We start from the raw sequence: 25,462 nt of genomic DNA on the forward strand, positions 1-25,462 counted from the left end.
GGCTAATTGTAAATATTTCATGCCTTGTAATTTTGTATAAATGAAGTAGTATCAACTGATAGATTAAAGGCCTTCAGCGGATGAGAAACAAAGCTTCAACGGATGTCTCTAAAGCTTCAACGGATAACATCCATCAACGGATGAGTGCATCAACGGATAAAGCTTCAACTGCTAAAGTATCAACGGATAAAGCATCAACGGATAAAGCCATCAACGGATGAAAGCTTCAATAGATGCTCAGTTCAATAACAGTTGATAGTGACAATTCATAAGCTGACAGAGGGACATGGGTTGACAGAGATAATTGGAATGTGGTAGCCTCTTGGAGGAATCAAGAAAAAGCAGCATTTCCATTCTGGTGCAAACAAGTATTCAAATATTCACAGATTATCTTAGATTGCATTGGATAGAGAAATGAAGAAGAAACATGTGAAGAACTATTTTATAATTATATTTTATCTTTGTCTTCACTTGTAAACTTGGTGATATACAAACCAAGTTGCAGCTAGTAATTAGATGTGAATTTTCCAGAGCTGTTTAGAAAAACATAGAGAGAAAATCATCTAGTTTGTACTAGGAAGCAGCTGTGATCAACTCTTTGTATCACAGATTTTCTGAAATACACATCTCTGGTGGAACAACAAATCCACCAGAAAAGTTTTTAAAGCCTTTGTGTTATCTAAATTTGTGTCTTGAATATACATCTGTCTGTACTTGCTCAAAGCAATTCACACACAACTATTCATCATACACTTAGCTTTTGAAACTGCTCAAAACTTGAAAAAGTTTTGAGATTTACATTCAACCCCCCTTCTGTAAATCTCATTGTTAGTTCCTTGGGAATAACAAGAAGAAACTGAAAGAAACAGAGTTAACTACTGATAATGATCAAGCTACTCAAAATCTGGAAGCTCAGAGTTTATCAAATTCTGAGAAGCTATCTGCTCAAGAAGATAATGAAATAGCAAATCCTGATCAAGTCATCAAGACATCAACCTCTGACAGAGCTAAAGTTGATTTGAACAAGATGACAATTGCTGATAAGAAGAAGCTGCTATGGAAGAAGTCTACTCCAGTGGAACCTAAGTCTAATCTAATGATTAATTAACTTGCAACATTTGGGTTAAGAGCCAAGCAACCTAGAGATAAAGCTGGATTAGGTTCTGATGAAGAAAAGATACAAACAGGAGTAGAAGTTACTCTTAGAGATCCTTTCATGTTGACAGACAAACCATATGAACAAATCAAACAAAAGCACCTTGACAAAGTGTTGTCTGCTCAAATTGTGATGGATGCTCATGATAAAGATTATCTAAAAGAGAAATTGATCTTATTTCTCAATGATAGCAGAACTTACAAACTAGCTAATACTGATGTGCTAAAGAAGTCTGTCAAAGAGCTTCAACATATTCACTACCTTCTGGAAGTAAAATCTGATGCTACAAGAAGATGGTCAGAATATATTTTGAAGGCTATAAGAGATCTTCTCAGAATCTCTGGTACAAAGGCTTCTCATTACATTCCAAAAATAACTGAAGATGATGGAAGAGAAATTCCTATGAGGAAGAACTCTGCTAAAGTGGAAGTTATTCTGAAAGGAAAATGTCTATGCTACAATGAAGACTCTTCACATCCTAGAGTTATCAGACTTGGAGATGGTCTTGAAAGAACATCTATTCCAGCACTCAGAACAACCATTTATCAGATTGGTGACAATGAAGATGAAGAACTGATGCAAGTCAAAGCACAGTTAGTTGAAGTTCTGAGAAAAGCTGAAGACAAGCTGGTAAAAGACTTTACAAGGAATCACTTTGGATTCAGATTAATTCAGTAAGATTGGTAAAAGTTGCAAGGACTGTAAGTTGTAGTTAGTTATCTAAATAAACTCTCATTGCATTTGTACTTAAATGTTTTGACATCATCAAATCTATTAACTTGTATATTTTTCATAATTTACAAGTTGGGGGAGATTGTTAGATATATTTGTGATGTCATGTCTAATCCGTTGTGTTTAGTTTCAGAACTTAATATCAGGACTTATCAGTACTTACTGGAAATCAGAACTTACTGAAGTTAGAACTTATATCAGAACTTAAGGCCGTCAGGATTTATATCAGGACTTAAGTGCGGGTACTTCAGATAAGGAATGCAGCTGATTTACAAGAGAGGATCTGGACTAAAATAATGGAAGATATGCATGGAGAGTTGGACAGCTAGAAGACTTGTAAAAGGATAATATCTGATTGATATAATTTAGGAGACAGAATTATATTCCATATCAATTAGAAGATATCTTATAACTGTGTACTATATAAACACAGCTTAGGGTTTATACTATAAGTGTTATCATTCACGAGAACATTATTCATTGTAACCTAGCAGCTCTTAGTGATATTGTTCATCACTGAGAGAGTAGTTTAACCTACTTTGTTACAGAGCTTATTATATTGAATAAACTTGATTACTGTTACATACTTGTGTTCTAAATTGATTTGTTTGTATAAACACTATATTCAACCCCCTTCAATAGTGTTGTGTGACCTAACAAGTGGTATCAGAGCCTCTCTATTGATATACAAACAGTGAGATCCAGTTTACAATCATGTCTGAAGAAACACAAACTCCACCTAAACCCAACTCATATTTATATGTATTATTAAAATACACATAGCAATTATGGTTCACATCTTCGAAACTCGGTTCGGTGTTTATTTTCGGAAAGTACGTATATTCGTTGTTTCGAAAATAGTAGGATGATTATAAAAGGTTTTGTCATAGCACGTAACCAGATTCGTATAATATAACTATATACTTTTGTTTGACGCCTCCGATAATTATAGGTTACGTTCCCGTATTTTCAGAATTAGTTTCCAAAAAATCGGGAAGCGTCTCCTTTATTTATCGGCCTACCCGTCGAGATAATTCGACGTCAATCACCATTCATAACAATCACAACCATAACAACCAACCATAATTTGTAATCCCAATCACCGATACAATTTCAATCATTAATTATTGTTATTCATATTTTATTTTATTTTCGTTTCGAAATTAATTATTTTTACAGACTAATTTTATTTATTTATAATTTATAAACGTAGGACTCGGATAAAAATCATCATCGCCCACCATTGGCTCGCCGAGGCTCATCGCCGACGGCGGTAAAATTCGCGGGTTTCCGTTTATCGGACGTCTTACGCGAATTTTACCGATTAATTATAATATTACCCGCACGAAAATCTTTTTATTTCACGAAATGTTAATCAATTACTTCCTGCAAAATTAATAAAATATTAAAATCAATCGAATCATGAAATTCGAAGGGTACACAGTCAAACAGATGGCAACAGCAAAGCAACACAGTCAAACTGAAAATAACAGGGACACTCAACCGGAATAGTAGGTGGCCGGAAAATACACAAACGCACACACACCACACACGCACACGCACACAAATACACACACACCACACACGCACACAAACACACACACACACACCATACATACACACGCGCCACCATCTCGCCGGAAAACCGGGGAGGGGCGGCGATTCAAGGCAACACAGCAATACACGTATATATTCGTGAGTATAATTAACAGGAATTAAACCGAAACAACCAAATGATACCATGGCAGCAGCGGAAAAAGAAACAGGAAAAGGCGGGGTCACCGGAAAAGGCACAGGCGGCGTCGGAACCAGAAAAGGAAGGGGGGAATAAAGGAGAAACAGAGAGATGGTGACAAGAGAGAGAGAGAGAGAGAGAGAGAGAGAGAGAGAAAAGAGATTTGTTGAGAGAGAGATCGAGATGAGAGATTGATTGGAAGAAACGAGAGAGAGAGAGAGAGAGAGAGAGAGAGAGAGAGAGAGAGAGAGAGAGAGAGAGAGAGAGAGAGAGAGAGAGAGAGAGAGATTAGAGGCTGATGTCCAGGAGAGAGAGAGAGAGAGAGAGAGAGAGACCACAGGAAAAAGAATAATAATAAACAGATAAAAGCTGTTATCCTTATCTTCTTAGCCAATCCAAAAAGCTAACTTCGAGTCGTAATTTATCAATTAAACAAACATGTAACAGGTAAAATAATCTGAAAATTCACAAAAGTAGTTTTAAAAATCCCGAAATAGTTTAAAGATAATAATATAAAATTCTTGAAATTTTAAATCATTCTTTTGGTATGCAACTATTACCCTCATTTAACAATTTAGCGAATAAATGTGTAGGCGAGTAAAAGCCAGAAAATTGCCGGAGTAATTTTTAAAACTCTCGAAATATTTCAAAGTTAATAAAATAAAATTTTCATGATTTTTGAAGCATTCTGGAATTAAATACTGATTTTATAATTTAATGAAATCAGAAAATCATTAAAGGATAAATAATCAATAAAATATTAATTTTTAAATTTTAAAACTCCTAAAAAAAATAAATAAAATTATACAGCAACAAAATAATTTTTGAAATAAAAATATTCAATAAAGTCATTTTAAAACAAAATAATAGCACACAGCTCAATAATTAATTATACAAATAAGGTTCGTATCCAAAAATTACCCATAATTAACAACAAGGTAACACACAACTAACAGACTCATCACATATTTTATTCATTTAATAATTCGATAATTATATTTACATATCGGATCCGAAAATAGGTTACTTAGCCCCTAAGTAACTATATAATGATACAATTTTAATACCAAATTTGGAAAATTATCAAAACATGGCCTCATATAAAACACTTTATACAAAAATAAGGTAATAATGCCTCGCCTTTTGAGAATACAGATTTTTATTGATCTATAAAATGACTAGCGTATCAAAAATTTCACGCCGGGACTCGTACGGGTCAAACCGTACCCCGAATCGAAAAAGTCAAAAACATGAAAAATGTTCAGAATTATCAGATTAGGTTAGGAAGGAGTTTTCGGAAGAGTTTCGGGTTGTAAAAACGCAAAAAACGGTTGAAGTGGAACGATTTCTGATTATAAAAAGTAATCTTATAATTACGTAAAATAATTATTATTAATTTTATAAATCCTCATAAAATCACATAACAATCCAAAAAATACTAGAAAAATACCAAAATTATCCATATTTAATTCTGGATAATTAGAAATTAAAACATCCTAATTTTATCAAATATCAACACCCGAAATATTAATATCAGTCATCAAATAATTTACCAAAATTCACATAATAATCACATAATAATTATTTATTGATATGTTAGATATATTTGAGATGTCATGTCTAATCTGATTTGTGTTTAGTTTCAGAACTTAATATCAGGACTTACTGGAAATCAGAACTTACTGAAGTTAGAACTTATATCAGAACTTAAGGCCGTCAGGATTTATATCAGGACTTAAGTGCGGGTACTTCAGATAAGGAATGCGGCTGATTTATAGGAGAGGATCTGGACTAAAACAAAAGAAGATATGCATGAAGAGTTGGACAGCTAGAAGACTTGTAAAAGGTTAATATCTGATTGATATATTTTAGGAGACAGAATTATATTCCATATCAATTAGAAGATATCTTGTAACTGTGTACTATATAAACATAGCTTAGGGTTTACACTATATGTGTTATCATTCACGAGAACATTATTCATTGTAACCTAGCAGCTCTTAGTGATATTGTTTATCACTGAGAGAGTAGTTTAACCTACTTTGTTACAGAGCTTATTATATTGAATAAACTTGATTACTGTTACATACTTGTGTTCTAAATCGATTTGATTGTATAAACAATATATTCAACCCCTTCTATAGTGTTGTGTGACCTAACATGTTATCAATAAATACAGTTACACAATCCAAATACTCCTGATACACTATGTTCATTTAATCCTCAGACTTACAACTTCTGATAATTGATGCGTAACTTTATACCTCCATCCTCTTTTCCCCATGACCACTTTTGTGCATAGCGCGAAACACTCTTTATTTCATTATTCTTTCATTCCACACTCTTGAAGTTTCCTTCACTCATTACTTCATCTCTACTGGACCATACGATACTGGGCTTTTGACACCAGCTTGACTATGTGCAGTAACCAATGAGAAATTTCACTATATGTTTCGAGGTAACCTTGGTAAATTATCCGTTATAACCTTCAGGGCTTCATTTTAATTATGGAGAATTCCGATATGAGATTCATTGTAACGTTCTTCTCTAACAGTTCGCCAATAATACATTTGGTTAATCTTCCCTGTTTACACGCATTCTTTGAATGAAATTCCTATCTTGAATTATCGACGTTTCACTTCATTCTCCTATCAGTTCTGGCACAACTGATGTTCGCAACTTTCATATATCTTGGATTATTTTATAAAATTTCTTTATCATTCTTTTGATTCCATTTCTTTTCCTATTTATTTTTCCATTCTCATTATTCATTATCTCTTTTAAACATAAGGGATCTCTTTTTCTTGATAATACTAATATGTTCATTATTAGATAAGTCATTTCTGAAGTTAACGTTAGGATGAAGGCTTTTATTTATAATTTTTAAATTCTTACTAACAGAATTATCAAAATTCATCGGTATCTATTTTTCTTAGCTTGGCTTAAATCCTTACTGATCGCATATTTGGCTTTCCCCATTTGATCAACATTCCTTTTTCCTGAGTTCACATATAGACTTCGTCAGTCTCTATCTTACATCGGATACTTGGATTTGTGAGTTTCCCAATATTTCACAGCATCTTCCATTAAATCGTAATTCGACATGGATGTACATTCACGTTCTTCATGGAGTATTATTACAGATAGTAACATTTCTTTTCTCTATCTTGGATCTTCAGTTCTTGCAAACGTGATCTCCACTAATTGATAGTAGCTTCCATCAAATCGTCATTCGATTGGGTATACATCCAAGTCCTTCGTGGAACGCTATTACAGATGATATAATCTTTTTGCTTTATCTTGAACCTTCAGTTCTTGAAAATATTCTTCTTATTAGCATGTACCAATTACTTTCTGTTCCTCTTGTTTATCGAAGAGGGCGTATTCATCTAGATAAAACCTCGCACATGTCTGCAGTAACATCCCACTAATTCTACTAAACTTTTAACTTCTGCTAATGCCATTACTTCCTCCAAATTGCTAATCGCTTTGATTTCGGATCTGAAAATCATGTTAGAGCTTGACTTAATCTAATTGGAATCGATCTCCATTTAACTAACCATTAATGGGTAAAGTTTATCAATTAACTCTTTTAACTGATCACTTAAACCAAGTGCTGACTAGCTGACTGGAATCAAAGACCAATTATATAAAGTCAGTTTGATCATAACAATCTTTCTCAAGAACCGAGATCACAATCATTTGGACTACTGATGAGAACGACAACATACTTCTTTATCCTTAAATGTAGGGTAATTTCTGAAAATTTGGGCATCACTTCCTCTATATCTTCGACTACCAGTCGGACTCAAGCCGACATCATCAATCAACCAAAGCATCCACAATCATATCCATCCACTTCCATCAACCAAATTCATCCATCCACCATAATTCAAACTATATCATTCTGATTAATATAGGTATGATTAACTGGAATAACATATATCTTTTGAAATGGGACTAAGGTCTTAAATTAACAAGGATTAATATAACCACACCTTTCCCAGTTCTTTCAGAATATTACAAAATGCTATTGGTGAACTTAAAATTTATCTTGTTATTTCTCAAAATTTTATTTTGCGAGTATTTTAGCGTATTTTTTGTCATTACTAATTGTGTACAGTTACTTTTAAAAATTATACCACGTCCTTCAACTAATCACATCGATCCTTTATTGTTGACAATACACACTTAATTCTGTTAACTAATCTATTTATCTTCTAATAACCACACATGATCTATATTATCATCATCATCTGGTGGAAACTCAATTGTCGGATTATTATTTCTTAAAAGGTTTCACAGTCGAATCATCATTACCTCATCTCCACTTATGTTTCTGCATCGAATTTTCATCACTAGTCCAATTATGGGTATTAAAGTCACCATAAATTATTTACTCAAATTGGAGAACCTCATAGTTTCTTGAAGAACGCGTATCGAAATTTGGTTGCAATTAAGATTCCTTCTATCTTGAATCTTCACGACAAATATCTTACCACGACGAAAGGATGTTTCACGTATTAACCGCCTGTCTGAGTCATTGTTCCGAATTCCCTTGATCTTCGATTGTCATCCCGACACTCATTCGCTTTGTCTGATGCACACCACCTTACTTCCTTATTTTATAACTAATTTATTTGTTACGGTTCGCTAACCATTCATTTCACGTCGAAATCCTCTGATTTGAAGTGCATCGCGTTAACCTAATCTACCATACTGATGAGATCCTCGTAACATGAACAATTGTCTGATTTGATATCTTTGCCACGACCGTGTTGGCGGTGTATCCATTCTTCCTTGCTCGCAAATGTCCACCACTTATTTGCTTGCGATCATATCTACATTCGACATGTAATTCTACTTATTACCCGGGACTATTCCATTTCTTTTTGAAATCGTCAAACAACAAACTTTACGCAAAAGGGGAGTTTGTGAATATGATTTTGATTGAAAAACTGAATAAGAAATAACAATGCAACAAACGATTGTAAGAATCTGTAAATCAGTAATTTGAAGGAAGAAGAATAAGTGAAGATTTGGATGTGAGTGAGACAGCCATATTTGTACGCAAGATGGCCAGTCTTTCATACTATATGGCATAAAGCACATGATTAGGTGGCGTCCCACCCGACTCTTCGTCATTTCGACAAAGCGTCATACCACAACATTGTTTGTCTCAATCACGAATAAATAATTTGAGAAGAGAAACAATTCAGAAGGAATACAATAAATTTTCTTTCATTTTCACCTCATATGATTTATCAACAGAAGAAGCTCATACGTATTCAAGAATCAAGAAGAACATATGCTATCGTATTAGAAGAAAGAATGTCAGTGTTGATCACTTTCCACGCTTCACCTACGTATTCCTTCAGGATCATTCGAATACTGATTCACAGTTCAAGTCACATCATTGCTTCGGAATGCTGTCTGGAAATGCCTTCACATCAAATGCTTTAATAATTTGATCATAATCGCGTCCTTACAAAATTTATAATCACTGCTTCAGATCTCATCTATGCCGCGTAAAATGCCCATCGATCACGCAACGCCTCAATTTCGTCGATAGAAATAAGATTTTTCTCCAATTATCTGGAAGATTCTTTCATTTTCTTCAATCATCCTCTGCCCGTTCGAATCATGAATCTCGTTGGATTTTAATAATTCCATGAATTAGGTAAATAATATTTTAACATGTTAATTCTATTATTGATATTATTAAACAAAGTTTACGTTTGTCTTCCACGGAAACTTTAAACTTTCTTCGTATTAGTGGTTCCACTTGGTCCTCCGAACTAACAACACTGAGTCTATATCCATTCTTCTTTTTAGGTTATTTTCTGTTTATAATAACAAGAACTTAAGTAGTAATTCGACAACCAAATTGAGAAACTCATTTATACAAAAATCTTCTAAAAGTTGATTAAGAAAATATGTTTCGAAATCTCATTTTAAAATTTTGAAAGTCACATATTTGGTCGTCATTACTATATAAGTTACTTGCTATTCTTATAATCCACTAACGAAATGTCTAATGATAAGAATGCCCATGTACGGGTCTCCCCACTTCGGTGTATTTCCTATTTCTCCTTGAATTCCGTTCGCATTTATTAATTGACGAAAATTCATTTACCGTTGTATACCCTTTTATTCATAATTCCAACGCAATACTGATGTCTGATACTTCTTTGACGTTCTCATCGCCGTCCTTGATATTATACTTACAACCACACATACAATTCGACGTTCTGTCTATAGATAGGGTCGCACCTTCTTGCTAGTCTTACCCATACCTGATAAAGTAGATATCATTCCTTGCGCAATGCCCACTAAGCGATGGAACCTTCTCGCAACGATGGTGCCTTTGCAGCTTGCAACTTTGACTCTTCATCTGCTTCCATCAACTCGTTGCCTCCGACGTGGAACTCGTCCTACTACCTAATTGTAAGTTAAATCGTACCAAAACTCATGAAGTTCTCACAAGACTCAATCGCATTTTCCTTAAAACCACATGAAAGTAGGGTAACATACCCAGTCTCCGTCGATCTGTTGATTTCTCATTAGTGTAGGGTATGAGAACTCAATATACCTATAACGTTACAATATTCGCCTTACACTTTTCTCCATAATCCTATCTTACTAATTCCATATCGGATCTGCTAACCCTAATTCGCACTCAACTTAGCATGAGCATACCTAGCTATTTCCTATCTTATATGGCTTATCACTCATATCTTACCCTCACCTATTCTTATTTTAGTGACCAATCTGATGCCAACTTGTAACAACCCAAATCCGGGGTCAAGATTTGGTGTCACTAAACAACCTTTACATAAAATAAAAGAATATTCAACTAACCCCTTGAATCCGGATCGTTTACAGTTTATGGTATAAAACAAGAATCTAACCTTCTACAAATTCACAACAACTACAATATGAGTATAAATACCTTTATGCTAATGTCCTTGTCATATTTTCTAACATCTACATCCTCTCGCAGCGGAAACCTCTCTAACTTCTGCTGTCTAACAAAAGCTATTCACTTCTATCATTATCTGCTTCTGAAAGACATAAGAATTTACAAAGCAAGAGTGAGCCAAAAATGCCCAGCAAGCATATAATTTGAGTTTCAAATATTAATATCAAAGGAAAATTTTCGGACAAAATCTTTAAACAATTTTAACAATTCTATTTATTTGAATGAGTTGAGCGAATAAATATTGGTTGTTACCAGCCTTTAATTATAAATCCAAAAGTGACAAGCGATTCCCAGATTCATCTCCTGAATCAGGGTTTGTCCGGTTTTGGAATCATAAAACTTTCGAGAGAGAATGCCGTTAATGGCGTCAACAACAAATTAGACTGGACACTAGTTCGCACCTATATCCTGCTGATTAGCCAGGATACAGTGCAGATCTATACCTACCTGTATAGATCCAGTCGGGTAGCCAGGCTCTACGGCCCATCTTAAGGATCCGGTTATGTCCCGGTCCTTAGGATTAAGAACACTTAATCCCACACATCATTATCCAGCCCGTGGAGTATTTTGATGTCAAATCATTGTGAATTCAAAACATCTGAATTCAGGGTTCGCAAATAACCCGAAAGAATGGGTATTTGCTCAAGAGAGCAATCGAACTATAGGAACAATAATGAAAAGAACATGCATAATAAGAGTGATTGCAGCGAAATGTAAAACATTTAACTATTCTGAACTTAGAATAGGAACGAAGAAATAATTGCAATATTTTAAAAGAAAGTTCAGGAATACTTGCCTCAATAAGCTTTAATCGTTATTACTGGTTGACTTTGGTTCGACTTGAACGTTCGACTTTAACGTCAAACTACTATCCCATTTTGGATACGATCCCAACACTCAGACCCTTCGATTGGAACTTCGTTAATCTCGACGTCTAATCACTAGATCATTCCTAGTCCAACGTCAAATCTCGGGTCTTCCGGCTAGGACCTACAGGGTTGAAATACCCTAATTCAGATAATTGTTTCGCTTAACATCACATCACTATCCTATTCTACCCATACGATTTCATAACCCAACTCATATTTATATGTATTATTGAAATACACATAGCATTTATGGTTCACATCTTCGAAACTCGGTTTGGTGTTTGTTTTCGGAAAGTACGTATATTCGTTGTTTCGAAAATAGTAGGGTGATTATAAAAGGTTTTGTCATAGCACGTAACCAGATTCGTATAATATAACTATATACCTTCGTTCGACGCCTCCGATAATTATAAGTTACGTTTCCATATTTTCAGAATTAGTTTCCTAGAAAATCGGGCAGCGTCTCCTTTATTTATCGGCCCACCCGTCGAGATAATTCGACGTCAATCACCATTCATAACAATCACTACCACAACAACCAACCATAATTTGTAATCCCAATCACCGATAGAATTTCAATCATTAATTATTGTTATTCGTATTTTATTTTTCTTTTCGTTTCGAAATTAATTTTTTTTACAGACTAATTTTATTTATTTTATAATTTATAAACGTAGGACTCAGATAAAAATCATCATCGCCCACCGTCGGCTCGCCGAGACTCATCGCCGACGGCGGTAAAATTCGCGGGTTTCCATTTATCGGACGTCCTATGCGAGTTTTACTAATTAATTATAATATTACCCGCACGAAAATCTTTGTATTTCACGAAATGTTAATCAATTACTTCCTGCAAAATTAATAAAATATTAAAATCAATCGAATCATGAAATTCGAAGGGTACACAGTCAAACAGATGGCAACATCAAAGCAACACAGTCCAACCGAAAATAACAGGGACACTCAACTGGAATAGCAGGTGGCCGAAAGTACCATGTGGCCGGAAAATACACAAAAGCACACACCACACACGCACAGAAACATACACACACACCACACACGCACACAAACACACACACCATACATACACACGCGCCACCATCTCGTCGGAACACCGGGGAGAGGCGGCGATTCAAGGCAACACAGCAATACACGTATATATTCGTGAGTATAATTAACAGGAATTAAACCGAAACAACCAAATGATACCATGGCAGCAGCGGAAAAAGAAACAGGAGAAGGCGGGGTTGCCGGAAAAGGCACAGGCGGCGCCGGAACCAGAAAAGGAAAGGGGAAATAAAGGAGAAACAGAGAGATGGTGACAAGAGAGAGAGAGAGGGAGAAAAGAGATTTGTTGAGAGTGAGATCGAGATGAGAGATTGATTGGAAGAAACGCGAGAGAGAGAGATTAGAGGCTGATGTCCAGGAGAGAGAGAGACCACAAAAAAATAAGAAATAAACAAATAAAAGTTATTATCCTTATCTGCTTAGCCAATCCAAAAAGCTAACTTCGAGTCGTAATTTATCAATTAAACGAACATGTAACAGGTAAAATAATCCGAAAATTCACAAAAGTAGTTTTAGAAATCCCGAAATAGTTTAAAGATAATAATATAAAATTCTTGAAATTTTAAATCATTCTTTTGGTACGCAACTATTACCCTCATTTAACAATTTAGCGAATAAATGTGTAGGTGAGTAAAAGCCAGAAAATTGTCGGAATAATTTTTTAAAACTCTCGAAATATTTAAAAATTAATAAAATAAAATTTTCATGATTTTTGAAGCATTCTGGAATTAAATATTGATTTTACAATTTAATGAAATCAAAAAATCATTAAAGGATAAATAATCAATAAAATATTAATTTTTAAATTTTATAAACTCCTAAAAATAATAAATAAAATTATAAAGCAATAAAATAATTTTTGAAATAAAAATATTCAATACAATTATTTTAAAACAAAATAATAGCACACAGCTCAATAATTAATTATACAAATAAGGTTCGTATCCAACAATTACTCATAATTAACAACAAGATAACACACAACTAACAGACTCATCACATATTTTATTCATTTAATAATTCGATAATTATATTTACATATCGAATCCGAAAATAGGCTACTTAGCCGCTAAGTAACTATATAACGATACAATTTTAATACCAGATTTGGATAATTATCAAAACAAGGCCTCTTATAAAACACTTTATACAAAAATAAGGTAATAATGCCTCGCCTTTTGAGAATACGAATTTTTATTGATCTATAAAATGATTAGCGTATCAAAAATTTCACGCCGGGACTCGTACGGGTCAAACCGTACCCCAGATCGAAAAAGTCAAAACATGAAAAGTGTTCAGATGTATTAGATTACGTTAGTAAGGAGTTTTTGGAAGAGTTTCGGGTTGTAAAAACGGTTGAAGTGGAACGATTTCTGATTATAAAAAGTTATTTTATAATTATATAAAATAATCATTATTAATTCTATAAATCCTCATAAAATCACATAACAATCTAAAAATTACCAGAAAAATACCAAAATTATCCATATTTTATTCTGAATAATTAGAAATTAAAACATCATAATTTTATCAGATATCAACACCCCAAATATTAATATCAATCATCAAATAATTCACCAAAATTCACATAATAATCACATAATAATTATTTATTGATAAAAATAATTACATAATAAATCTTAGACGTTACATATATATATATATATTAATATTTTGAAATAAAATATATTAATATTTTTCTTTAAAAATATTTATGATGATATCTTTTATATTTTTGAGATTCTACATTATAATTTTATTATTAATAGTAAAAATAGAGAGTATATCTTCGTGAAAACCCCAACTTATGGCATAATACCTTAAAATTTGTGTAAAAGTTGTGAAACATTGGACTTACCTTTAAGTGAATATATTTGATGATATACAATATTACATAAAAATACGTAAACTAACATTGATAGGATCATATCATTTGTAAAGTAAACGCGTAAACGAGACACTGTATTTGCCCATGGTGTCTTTCTACAAGAGACTTACCTTTTTCTTGTGTCTCTTCACAAGGTCTCGGCCATTAATGACTAATAGTTTGACAAAAGATATGATCCAATCAAAAATTGTCCAAGATTTTGTACCCATTCCAAATACTTTGAAAAATACCAATAGAAAGTGGAGAAGATAATTGAGAAAGAGGAAAAGGAGAGAAAAACGGTAATGCTGGTTTGCATAAAAATATTAGAGAGCGATTAAGAATAGTTATTTATCAATATCCCTGGGAGGGGACGATGAGAACGTAACACATCTTACTATCTTGCATTTACTTTTGCACACGTATTTGTTGTAGTATAATGTGATGGAGAGGAAACACGAAGACGTGGTTTACTGAAGAATCTTTCTGGTTTTTAACCATGTTCTCGTTGATCTCAAATGTACTTCAACGTGTATATGTATACTAGTGCACTCATAAAGAAAAGCATCATGAATCTTTTGTGTATGTGTACACATCTGATGTGATAGCTAATTTAATTTTGTAATTGTGTATATATTATTTGGTTTTGTGCATGTTAAAGTTGACTAGTACATTACAAATATCATTTATATTAATATTTCAATATATATATTCGATTAGGTTACTTCGATCGATTTGGAAATAAAAACTGAAATCAAACTGAAACAATTGGGTTTTTAAAATTTCAAATCGTAACCAAATGAATCCATTAATTAACCATGTAATTCAGCGATATCGGTGCCCGCAAGGGTGGCTCAATTGGTTAAAGAGGGAATAACTATTATATTGGTCACAAATTCGAATCACACGGGAGGAGAATTTCTGATTATGTCTCGTGAGTCAGAGTCTGCGATTTACCTTGGTTCACGTGATTTGCAGGCTATCACGTAAGCCCGTAGGGTTTACCTAGTGCGCACCTGAAGGGTAGCGGCTGCGGGTTAACTACGATAAAAAAAAAATCAGCGATATCGGTTAGTCCGGAGAATTTTTCTTCACACATGTGTAAAACTCTTGTTAAAATATGCCTGTAATTTTTTATTATATATGGCTTAACTTGTTGTTTTTTTTGTAAATTATAATTTATATTTATCTACTTTTATTTGAAAAAATAAAATTTCAAAAAACAATGTATACGATTATTTCGTCAAAAGATATTGAAGTATGCGCAAAAATTCAAAATATTGTATTATAAACACGGTTTTTCTGTGGTGTGCCCCGTGGACACATAGTAAGCACAAAATTCTATAATTTTAGCTTGTTTCGATTGGCTTACACTTTTTTATAATGACAGACCCCCTACATTCAAAACAATTACACCAATCAAAATTTAATAAAATTATAAATTTTAGTGTTTAGTATTTGCCCATAATACACATACTAGACAAACTTGGGAGACCCTTATAAAAAACAAAGGAAGTAATCTATCTATATTATACTATTATAAGCACAACACCCTCCATTTGATAGTCAGTTACTCGGCACAGTTGTTTGGTACGACAAATAACAACCGTCAGATCTAAAATCAGAAAGATGAGAATCGTTGGATGCAATAATAAAATATTATTATATTAATATTTAAACTGCTCTCATGGATTCAGGGTTTGAACCCCGTCAACCGCTTATTATATTTAAACTTTTATATTCTTTATTTTAACAATTTCTACAGGTTCATGCCTCGGGTCCCGTGAAAAACATATTATATTATATTATTTATTTTCAGTCAAGTCTCAAATTATTATAAAATATATATTGTTATAACTTATTATATTTTTCAATTTATTTTTCAACTATTAAAAATTATATTATAAAATATATTATTAAAAATTATCGAATATTAAAATAATCTGTGCATCGCAGGGATTATAAGTTAGTAATAATAATAAGTTAAAATGAAGGATAAAGGGAAGGATACACATAAGGTGGGACCCACGTACAAGAGTTAAGCGGTCCTTGATTAATTATCATCGAAATTTACGCATGTAAGTTTACCACATAAAATACAAACACCTAACAACACAAATATATAGGACTCAATAAACATATATATATATCGTTGGCCCCAATTGTTTCAATTTCAAATCCTTAATTTTCTCCAAATCAAAATCTAGGGTTCCACTTTACTCTCCCCCTCCGCTCCCACTGCTTACATAAGGTTCGATTTATCTCATACCCCTGCTTAATTTATTTTTATTCACAACAAAAATACCTGTTTTTAATATTATCAACTTAATTATTCTTGTTCTTTTTTATTAAATTTTAAGATGCTCTTTTGTTTCTTGTTTTAAAGCTACACACAGTGGTTTGTATATTTATGGTAATGTTCTGTTTGTTTTTCTGTTGTTTTGTACTTGAGTCGAGTGTCAGTAAGTGTCCATATAAACAAACATTGTCTCTGTGTGTGTATGAATCTCAAGTGGTCAATGTTGTAAAAGAGGAAACCTGCAATTCTCAGTTGAGAGATGTGATAGTCAGAGTTTTAGTCACCCTTTGGGAAGTTAAGTAAAGGGTTTGTTTTTTGCTTCTTTCATGTTAACTGACTTTATTTGCATACTCTAGATTTTTTTTATTATTAGTTTGTAGATTTATATTTCTGTTTACCTGGGTATGTAGTGTTTTCTTTTATTTAAGTCAGTCAGACGATTTTTTTTTACCAAGTAACATTGATACTCTGCTGCATAGTCGATGCTTGCTAGAGTCCTTTACGGTCTTTACACAAAAAAGCTATGTGTAGAGATTTCGGACACTACGATTAGTAATAGACTAATAGTGAATATCTGGAAAAAGAAATCTTATTTCAAAAAAACACCTGCATAAACTTAAAAGACAGTTTGTAGGATATTGAGAGCTCCTTTTTTTTGAACTTTAGTTATTATTCAATTAATGCAAAGGGTACTTTACAAAGCATTTATGAATTGAAGGCCAAAAATTTAGGGAAGGGGGGCAAATAAATATTTGTGTCCTGCTTTAATAAATTTTAATTTGCAGAGAAAGGAGTTCTGAACTTGGCAGTAAAACTGAGCCACTTCGTTATGTATAGAGTATACTGAAGTTGTTTTGGATCATACTACCAAATAGATGAAAAGAGTTGGGGAGTTGTTTAAAATCTGTTATTAGAGATATTTTAAAAAAATTAAGCCTTATTGGCTTTTCATGTAATTGTACTAGAATACATTTGTACTTCAACTGAATTTAACTAGGGCTGTGAATGAATAGATATGTTTGCGAACGAAGCTCGAGATCGGTCTGTTTAAGGCTTGGTTGTTTACTTAGAGCAACTCCAACCCAACACTATTACGCTATTATAGTGTAAGTTATAGTGCAAAACCTACTCCAATGCAACACTCTAATGGTGTCAAAGTTACATCAAATAAATAGCGTGACACCAAATTTGGTGTCAAAAGTACATTTAGTGTAATTTTTACACCAAATTTGGCGTAGTTCATAATCCCTAGTTCCTACTATACTCTTGTCTTTGTTGACAAAAATAAATTTATTCCCCACATCCCATTTATATCCTATTAAATTCAAACAAGGAATTTGCTTTTGGAAAAGTAAGTATATCATATTTTTAATTAGACATTTAGTGTAAAGTATGGTGTCAAATGTCAATGGGTTGGAACAAAGTAACACTATTTTGGTGTCATGGGTTGGAGATGGTCTTATCAAGCTCGAGCTTAAACATGAGAATCTGTCCGGTTATAAAACGGGGCTATGTCTGTTCCTGACAGTCCAAGCCGTTCACTATGCCTGTTTGGCTCAAATTAAATTTGTATATTTTAAAAATAATATGAGTAATTTGTACCATACTACCATTATATCAATCTATTACAAAATGAATGGACATGAGTGAGATGGCCAGGTTGGTCCAAGTGCCAGATCAAGGTCTTGGTACAAAAGGTTCCCACTTTCAACACAGAAAACAGAACATGAAGGCCTAAATTAGGATGCATTCCTACTTTTTGATTAGAACGGCATTCAAGTTCACTAGTTAGAATTTGATAATACTGAAGTAAAATAGGGGTGACACACTGTCGCATCAGAGATTAGTTATTTAATCTTAGGAGTTAGGACTATCATTTATGAATTGGGCGTGATAGATTAAGAAAAAACGTACAAACTTTTCGCGAACTCAACCCGAGTTTGGCTCGACTCGGGTTGTTCGCGAACAAGTTCGTGTTTGGCTAGTCTATCATTGAGCCTATCTTATAAATTTATGTTCAGTTATAAAGCTCGTCTTAACTTGTTTTAATAAATAAGTCAAGTTCAACTCAACTCGGGCAAAATTTAGGCTGCCTCTGATCAATAAACAACTTTCATGGATTCGGATCTGTTGTTCCGCATACAAAAAGGGATGGAGAAAAGAAGAGATAATATTTATGACCTCACTTAATTTTGAGGTTGTCCACATTAATAGTATTACAAAAGTTGTAATTAATATTATTTGATTGTTTGAAGATTTATAAGTTTATGACTGTAAGTAGAAATTGAGGCAGATCTAAAGTTCATAAGTTTTGAGACAAAGTGAATTGGTGGTCCTTAATTAATTATCAATTAATTAACAAAAACACACAAAACTCCCCAGAATTTATTCATATAATTCAACACTATTTAACAATGAAGATTTCAAGTGTTTATATAGTAAATCCTAAAACTTAGCCGTCAAGTAAGAATCTTCTTAATTAAGGAAGTAAATCATATTCTAATTCTCTATTGTAATCTAGAATAGTCCTGCTAACATATATAATATATAACTTTAAAATAAATTATAATTTAATCTAAACCTATCAAATAATAAGAAAATTACCAACTAATATTATTATTCTTCGTTTCACATCATTCTCCTCGCCTTCGAAAATAGCTCGTCCACAAGTTTTATTATATTTGAGAAAAGAACGAAGTGTTGACTTTTCTAAGCACTTTGAAGACATTAGATAAGTAAGATCTTAGGAACAACACGCAAAGAGTCGAAATTTTGATGTGTTAGAGCAAGTCTGACGCTAAAGCTAAAATGACTATAGTCATTGCTATAGTTTTAGACCAAAAGTGCATTTTGGTTTTAAAAATAGAACTTCAACTCCTATGCTAGTTCCATTTTGCAACCAAACATTTCCAATTACCTAAATTTTATCTCTTTCTCCTAAATTTCATTTAAAGCAAACTAATCTTCATTTCATTTATAGTTATTTGATAATGTGACAAGGATTTCTATATCTTTATTCCTAAATATAGGACTAACTATCCATTTATGCATTTATAAGACTAACTATAGGTATGCATTGGTGTGGTGTTTTGCAAAGTTAGTTCTATATTATAGCTATAGAACCAATCATAGCTATGCATCGGACTTGCTATTAGTCGTTGTCACTATCTTGTCAAGGCATAGAAATCACTATGTTTCAACATGACATCGTTTACAGCTTCTTCACTTTTAACAGTCTTCTATCTACTCTCCTCAAGCACATCTTTTCAATGTTATCACTCTGAAATTTAGGAACTTCGACAACTGAATTGTCTTCATCTATCAAAACACGATCACCATTCGCTTTATTGTCCAGATGTTGTCTATTAGGCTCTCTTGAAACTTTTTCTCCATCAGCAACTTCAAGTTTCACGTTCCTTTTGCCAGTAACTTGACGCGGATACGGAGGTCTTACATTTGGAGGATTATGTTGTACACCAAGTTTATCCACAATTACTTTGAGGGTTGCCTGCACATCTTGCATTTGCGAACACAAACCTTTAAATTTATTCTCTAAATTTCATATCTCATATTGTTTTGCTCGAGTATACGTACCAAGACAGCTGTTTACTTCTCTAGCATTAACCATTATGTAAAATTTAGGATCAGTTTTGCAAGATCTGGAAAATTAAGGGGTTGTTTGGAACTTCAGGTTGCTTGGGGACTGTTTTGTAGTTTTTTGATGGCTGCTGAGACAGTGGATGGTGGAGGCTGCCGTTGGCTGTTGGCAGTGGCTGTTGTTGGCTTCTGGGACTAGATACGGCTGATGTTGGAGGCAGCTGCTGGTGGTATGTAGCGTTTGGGGGGGAGAAACGGTGGCTCTTTATACCACTTTGTTTTAGGACAAGGGTTGAAATAGGGTTAAACAATGGGATAAAAGCCTATCTCCGTGGAGAATTAGCAAAAATACATAGAACTCTGCAGATTTAATTTATATAATTTAACTCTATTTAATAATGATTATTACAACGGTTTATGTAATAAATCCTAAAACTTAGCCATCAAGTAATATTTCTTTTTATAAAGAAAACAAATTCTTTTCTTATTCTCTACACTAGTTTATAATATTCGTACTTATATACATATACATATATATATGTATATATAATTAAAATAAATTACAATGATATTTATTCCTAAGTAATAAAAAATACAAACTAATATTATTATTCTTCACTCCACATCACAAAATGAACATATTGTCCATCCCCTATTGATCTTCTGCAATTCTAGTATAACTTGTATTATAGTAACCGTTTTAATATTATGAACTATTACTTGTTTCTAAAGTCCACTTTTTTTATAATATTACAATTCATTTACATTCGCATAGGTGAGAATATATGTGTAGTTTATAGTTTTATACAATAGTGATTATGTATTGTTTTAGCGTAAAAAAACACCCATAATAGAAAAACAATGTGTATGTGTTAAGCTGATTCTAGTAAAGTTTTGTTGTCAGTGCATGAGTTGAGTGTTGGGAAGTCAATTATCTATATATAAATTGTGTGCTGAACTTATTTTACATTTCATGGTGTAAGATCTGCCATACTCATTTTTAGAGATGGGGAAATTCAGATTTTGTCACTTTCAAGGGAGTAAATTGAAGGGTTCATGGTGTAAAATGACGAGATCTCCAAATCCTAGCTTATCAAATGTACATTTTTGTGTGTACTTGGGTCTATAGTGTATACTTTTTTAAGCTCTTAAACTTTCTATTTGAGACCATGTAAACTTGAACTAGATTCAGGTAAAAACTACTTGCTGAGCTGTTACATTCTACAGTCTTAAGAGAAACAACAATGTTGCATATATTAAAATTAGCAACAAAGAATATTTGGTAAAGAAAATATTGTCTTTTAATGTCTTCAACATAAAACTTAGAAGGCATTTGTAGGATTTTAGAATTGTTTTCTTGCGATTTTTGGTAATAGTGCATATAGTTGTCAAGATGAGATCTCTTTCATATATCAATTGCGGAATCAGTATGACTTAAGATTTTTATTTTTCACGATGAAGAGTTCTACTAGTAGCAGTAAAAACTAAGCTAGCTCAGGAATACATGGGAATGCGTCGATAGTGATATTTTAGACATTGAAGCCTCTTCGCCTTTGTCGCCTTATGCTAGAATAGATTTGTACTTGCCCTGAACAGTGAATATTATATCTCTTAATGTTTCTGTTCTTGATCATAGTTTTTGGAAGATTTAGGCACCGGTAGGAAGAAATAATCTAGTCACAAAGTCTTATCCACTCAAAAGAATAAAGGTGCTACAGTAAGTAGTAATGTAATCTCAATTTAGACACCAATAATCTGTGTACTTAACAGGAACAAAAGATACAATGGGCTATAATGCAGTGTATCATGAGTAGTTTTCTTTGAGTGTTCATACTTGGGTTTTCCATCGGAATTTAAATGTGTTGGGGCAAAAATCGTTTTGTTTTCCATAAACTAATTGTGAGAAACAAAAATACAGTGGGCTATAATTCAGTGTATCATGAGTAGTTTTATTTGAGTGTTCATACTTGGGTATTCCACTGGAATCTAAATGTGTTGGAGCAAAATTCGTTATGTTTTTTATAAACCAACAAGTTTCTTGTTCTAAAATCAACGAAATACATTGAATTAATGTTCTGTCTGTATACTAGAGTACCTTAACCTTTGGTTGTTCTGCGATGGAAAGTTGTGGGGACTAATTTTCAAGTAACTTTCTAAAAGGAACCCTGTTCATTATATTGATACCCTGCTGTGTACTTTTTAGGAAAATAATTCTTTTCCTTTTTCTCTTTAGTGGCATGGCCTATGCATGGATATACTATCCAGTTTCTGGACCCAGACTCTTGTAAATTTTACAGTAGCTGAAAAGCAACATGTCCGGTTGAGTCCAATGTGTTGCACATTTTGTTTTTCTTCCCTGCCAGTTATAAATGCCTTTCTGTGTGCAGAGGAAAGAGACCAGTGAAGTTCTGAGTTAACATTCCCCTAAAAATGAGTGAAGCTATCCAAGGCAACAACTCTTATGTATCAGCAGGTCTCCCTATTAAGCGAAAACGAGGACGCCCACGAAAAGATAAAAGCCTTTATCGCGTAGGGAGTGTTCGCCCGAGAACTCATGAAAAACTACATCGTTTGGAAAAAGCTGTGGAGCCAACCGCAGCTTCAGTGTTTAAAGCGGATCATGTTGATCAAGTTGAAGATACAAGCAGTGGCTTGGTCGGCCAAGCAGTATCAGGTGTTGTGGAGTCAGTATTTGATGCTGGTTATCTGCTTGCTGTTAAAATAGGCAATTCAAATGTCACTCTGAGAGGTGTTGTTTTCAAGCCAGGGCACTATGCTCCTATAACAGCAGCAAATGATGTGGCTCCGCGTGTTCAGGCGATTAAAAGAAATGAGATTCTTTTACCAAATCAAAATCAGAGTATTGTTCGTCATGTTAATCATTTAGGAAATGGATCATTGCCACATCCTCTGCCTAATAACTCGGTCTCCACAAAGGACAGATACACATCAAATGTAGCAGCTCCTTTAGTACCTCCAGTGCAAGCAGGAGGCGCTGTGCTTCCTGTTCTCGAAAATGAAGCTTCTGCACAAGATGCTCATATCGCAGCATTAAAAGGAAAATATGTGCAACCCATTACACCACCGTCTACTTATGATCCGAATAAATCAGCACCAGGCTCCGCACAATCCCAAATAATGTCCCATGTAATACCAACAGATGAAAGTAGCAAAGACAGTCCATTTGATCACGGGTCACTTGAGCTCCAACAGGGCAATGAAGATAAATCAGTGAACATGCCTTTGCCAGCTAAAGCAGAGTTTCAAGGTGGTCTGCAATCATCAAAAGCACAAGATTTCTGCAATGTCCCAGAACAAGAAACTAGTGACATGAATGAGCCTCTCTTTGTTGAACCCCTGCGTACTGTACATACCACCTATCATAACCAGTCTCCATTTGTTCCCAATCTTGTGGGACATAATGGCATTGGAAGAATGACTGAACTTTTACAGGTATTTTGGATTTCGACATGTTACATATATTGATAATGTTATCTGCTCACCCATATTATATTAATTTTCAAACTGTTTGTATAGGCTGTTCAGGAAAATATGAAGGACAATCCGCATCACCAGGAACACCTTCCAGCATTTCCCAGCGCTGAATATAATGAACAAAAAATCCCAGGAACTGGTCAACACGATGAAGTAGTTGGGTCTCAAAACCATTTTCAAGGCCCAAGTGTGTGATTCAAGTGCTCTGAGTGTACCTTGTCTTTGACCAATTCAAGGTCTTGGACTCCAATAACAAGAGTACATGTTAGGAAGAGGGATACTTGCTATGGAGTAGAAGAGCTGTGCATTTGCAAGAACAGTTTAGATTTCTGTCGATGATTTATCTGTAACATGCTGGATGGGTTTAGACACCTGCTAAAATTTTATTTCCTACTTTTTAGGTATGTTAGTGTAGAATGCAGACATGCTGGTGATGTTTAAACAGTATCAAGTTTGTCATTGTTACTTCTTTCTTGGATAATTGAGCTGTTCGTTCTTTTTTCTCGCTCTATTGGTATTTATAATTACTTATTATTTAAGTTACTCCTGCCAATTATTTTAGGCATTTACATAATTACATATGTTACTATTTAAAACTAAATATTTGTATAAATATATCATGTAAACCCATTGTTCCTTCAGGAGATAATCGAGAGAATTATTAATTTTTATATATCATTTTATAAATAATTTAAATTTTATGTTTACCAATTCCTAAAATTTGATTTTAACCTAGAATAATAATTATACTAACTTTACATAAAATACCTAAAATTTGAACAAAAAAAATGATTCAAATTTGGATTTTATTGGATAAAGTTAATTATATTGTACATTTATTTTCAACTATTATGAGTAATTTTTTAGATCCTTTAAACATGAAAATATATTAAAATTTGTATTTTTTTTCTAGTTAAACACACACTTACACTCAGTTTTGTTAACGAGTATACAATTGTTTTTTATATAATGGTTACCGCTCTGAATGCTAGTTATGTAGATATCATTATAATTGTAAATTTCCAAATATCTATATAAAGATGACTTTTTCCTAAATTCTTTTTAAACATGATAATTAACATCTATTAGTATTTCAATTATATCTATATGAATATTAAATTTCATATACTGTGGATTGGAATTGGAACCTATATACTTTTAGAAATAAAAATATGAATATGAAAAATTTTAATATGTAATTATCAAACTTGGATGCTAATTTTCTGTTAGAACAATAAAATATTAATTAATATACATAATAAATATTAATGTGATAAATAAAACAGGAAAAAAATGTCAATTTTCTATTAGAATACCGGATTATATCATTATGCATATTCAATATAAACGTGGTAAATGAAAGGGGAAAATGCACCTAGGTGTACTTATAACACAACTACAAAGTTGTAAATAAATGATCAATTCATGTAAACTAAAAAAATGCCATCTTGTATTTAAATTTAAAATTTTCTGTTATATCTCACCAAACTTTAAATGAATACGTACTTAACTTTAAATGAATATGTACTTGGGTGCATAAATTCCAATAAAAAATGAACTCTAAATTTTATTAAAAATTTTGGAGCTAATAATATCGTTGTTTAAAAATATCTTCCTACACTTATCATATATAGGATTTTATTGAAAAACAAATCAAGGAGC

The 25,462-nt window shown here is 33.1% G+C and overlaps 1 protein-coding gene across 1 annotated transcript; it reads left to right on the forward strand.

Moving 5' to 3' along the window:
* Positions 1 to 16,506: 16,506 nt before the first annotated feature.
* LOC141684038 (protein METABOLIC NETWORK MODULATOR 1) lies at positions 16,507 to 24,301 on the forward strand. Its single transcript, XM_074488865.1, has 3 exons — positions 16,507 to 16,660; positions 22,693 to 23,758; positions 23,843 to 24,301. Exons 2-3 carry the CDS (start codon positions 22,736 to 22,738, stop codon positions 23,993 to 23,995), a joined length of 1,176 nt encoding a protein of 391 aa, XP_074344966.1. The 5' UTR covers positions 16,507 to 16,660; positions 22,693 to 22,735; the 3' UTR covers positions 23,996 to 24,301.
* Positions 24,302 to 25,462: the final 1,161 nt, after the last annotated feature.

This window comes from Apium graveolens, chromosome 9 (genome assembly GCF_009905375.1).
Source record: "Apium graveolens cultivar Ventura chromosome 9, ASM990537v1, whole genome shotgun sequence".
Lineage (NCBI taxonomy): Eukaryota > Viridiplantae > Streptophyta > Magnoliopsida > Apiales > Apiaceae > Apium > Apium graveolens.

Bases quoted from the DNA above. Each gene is read 5' to 3' on its own strand.
- LOC141684038 (XM_074488865.1), top strand. From the start codon at position 22,736: ATGAGTGAAGCTATCCAAGGCAACAACTCTTATGTATCAGCAGGTCTC. The intron at 23,759-23,842 runs GTATTTTGGATT...CTGTTTGTATAG, and splicing joins GAATGACTGAACTTTTACAG to GCTGTTCAGGAAAATATGAA.